General features: G+C 27.2%; 1 protein-coding gene across 1 annotated transcript in view; it reads left to right on the top strand.

The window, feature by feature from the left end:
* Window positions 1–1,302: 1,302 nt before the first annotated feature.
* The window catches only part of LOC107488253 (methyl-CpG-binding domain-containing protein 13), a gene marked incomplete in the record, with an annotated part of 7,020 nt that continues 5,492 nt past the window's right edge, over window positions 1,303–2,830 (top strand). The window contains 2 exon segments of the mRNA XM_052261373.1: window positions 1,303–1,479; window positions 2,361–2,671. Coding sequence (XP_052117333.1) covers window positions 2,594–2,671 — 78 coding nt within the window.

The raw sequence follows: 2,830 nt of genomic DNA, 5'->3' as shown, positions 1-2,830 counted from the left end.
CGATGTGTCCATATTTTAAAAAAGTAAAAAATTTAGATGTACTTTCAAATATTCAAAAATTTAAATATCTACAAATAAAAAAATCAAAAATCAATTTATCTTTTTCTCTTCTAATTTTGACTTTATTATTTCTTTTTAGCATAAGACTCCCTATTTATTCTATTTTTATTTTTATCACTTTGTGATGACTGCTCTTTAATTTTGGATTTTTTTTATTTTCTATATTTGCCTTTAGAAAAAAAATCTTTAGAGAAATATATTACCATCTATTTATAATCTATAAAAATTGTTACCAAAATTTTATACTTTGAATTTTAGTCATTTTGCTTTTTTAATAATGATACATCGACACTTCTAAATATCAACCAATTATCTTTTAAAAAAAAAATAAAAATTAAAAAAATCTTATCTATTATTTAACTAAAATATAAGTTATTAATTAAATACAATAAATATATAAATAACATATTATAATATTGTATAAAACTCTTAATACTATAATATTTGATCTATTTATAAATTATATTACATACAACTTTTATTATTATTACTTCATTTTTTAATCTCTCATATAAATTGTTAAAAACTACTCCAAATTCAAATTTGATATATTTTTTTTTACTAAATATATTTAAATATATCATTAATATAAAGTTAATTCATAAATTTATATTATATTTTTAATGTTTTTATTTGAATTTATTTTTTCTTAACCTTTTTTTAATTATTTACAAATAATGACAATAACAAAAATGTAGATTTATACAATTTTAATATAAAAATTTATTTTTTTATAAATAAATTTAAATTCCAAAAAATAATAATCTATAATTTAATTTGTATTATATTTTTATTAAATAATTATATTATATTATTATATACAAAAAAGGAGTGTTAGAGATCCACCAAATTTTGTAATATGTAGTTATTAATTAGTTATTATTAATGTTTTTAATGATGTAAAATTACATCTAATGATATAAAATTGCTTATTTTTTTACTAATTAAGTGCTGGTTAGATTTTAATAAAATTACTGATCTCATATATTTTCTCATATACAAATTATTAAATAAATATTTTATAAAATATTTTTAATATAAAATACTTTAAATTTAATATTAATATGCATATTATCTAATTAATCTCTAAAAGAACCAAATGCAATTTCACCGGCACAAACCCAAACACAGAGTGAAGGTGCTAACCAGCAAGTGGGTTTCAACACGACACGTGGCTCCCAATGTTCGTGAATTCTGCTAATATAAAAGGAAAAAAAGAAAAAAAGAAAAGAAATAAAGTAAGAAAAAAACACTATAAACAAAGACAAATACAAAGCATCTTCGATGCAGATATTACGGTATCAATTACAGCAACCTTCTCAGTCCCGAAAAGTCCGAAGCTCAAATAGTTCAATGCCGATTCTCCCAACACCACCGTCATCGGAGCTTTCCTCCTCGGATCTATAACTTTCTTCTAAGGTGAGTCAAATATTCACCACTCTTTATTTCGATTTTGCTCTCTGGACTCTGACTATTAAACCCACTTGTTCCGCTGAAATTGATGCATCCATGGCGAATTCTTCTTCACTATATGTGTTAACTGGCAAAGAAAAACAGAAAATAGCTTGGGTATTAGAATAAGAGAAGCTGGTCAGCTCATTTTTTTGTTTAAACGTTGTAATCCAAAACCCTAGATTTCAAATCTAATTTCTTTATTTCTTTGCTGTTTTTGGTAAGGGAAAATAATTGCAATGAATTAATTGACCCAAAATGGTGTTTCGGTTTCCCTAAGTTGAATTGAATAGCCAAAATAACGGTCAACGAAAATCTATGAAGTTGTGACTCTGTACTTTGATTGTTTGAAGCTGTTATATGGACAAAGTGCACATTCCCTGAGCTGACATGAAAAACAAATATGTACTTTGATTGTTTGTAGAATTGGTATAGGAGATAAAGTTTGGAGCTGAACCAAATTTTATTTGTATTGTTGTGTTTGTTGCTGGATTCATTATCTATTATATGCCTCATCTCCTCTTTCATTATAATTTTTGCCAACCAAACCAAAGGGCAGAGGCTAAGATCATGGTCATCCAGGCCTTTTTTGTCTCCCTTGAAAAGAAAAGGTTTTTTTTGAATTTGGTGGGACATCTGTTTCAAAATTGCTCCTTGTACTATCTGTGAATTACTTTCCAGCCAAAATAATAGGGGGGCAGTCATAACTCATCCTATCAAGATCTTTATATCATAATTGTTCACTATAAGTGGGTAGTATTATCTATTTAATGTGCATCTTTGTTTTGATGTTCATTCATTATTTTTAGTGTTTTTTCCTCTAATTGAGGAGCAATTTTCTGCCTCAGGTAATGTTATACTGGAGGTTAGCTCAACCACTATCTTGGAGGAGGTCAAGTCTCAGCTTCTGTTATATGCCTCATGTTTCCTTCTTGTGGCAATAAACCAAGCAGGAAGGGTTATAAATAATGAATAATGGAAACGAGGAAGATATTTTGAGCCCTGAAAACTGTTCCAAATTTTAGTGGAGGAAAAAAAAATTTCTTATATTTTCTCATAGACATCACCTGCCTTAATTAAAATGGGAGAAACCCAACTTGAAGAGTCTGAAGCAACTAATAGACAGATCAGCAGTAAAACAAAGTCCGGTTCTAAACTGGTTAGTCAATGTTCCTTTCTCCGTTCTTCTTTTCTGATTGTTTTCCCCACATTTGCCATGTACTTATCGCTTACCATTTGTTGATATTTGACAATTTCAGATTGTAGAGAAAACATTTGAGCATCCTGAGTGGCTACCTGATGGCTGGAATGTGGATTT

Source organism: Arachis duranensis, chromosome 5, assembly GCF_000817695.3.
Source record: "Arachis duranensis cultivar V14167 chromosome 5, aradu.V14167.gnm2.J7QH, whole genome shotgun sequence".
NCBI lineage: Eukaryota > Viridiplantae > Streptophyta > Magnoliopsida > Fabales > Fabaceae > Arachis > Arachis duranensis.
This window is presented reverse-complemented; position numbering and strand designations above follow the sequence as displayed.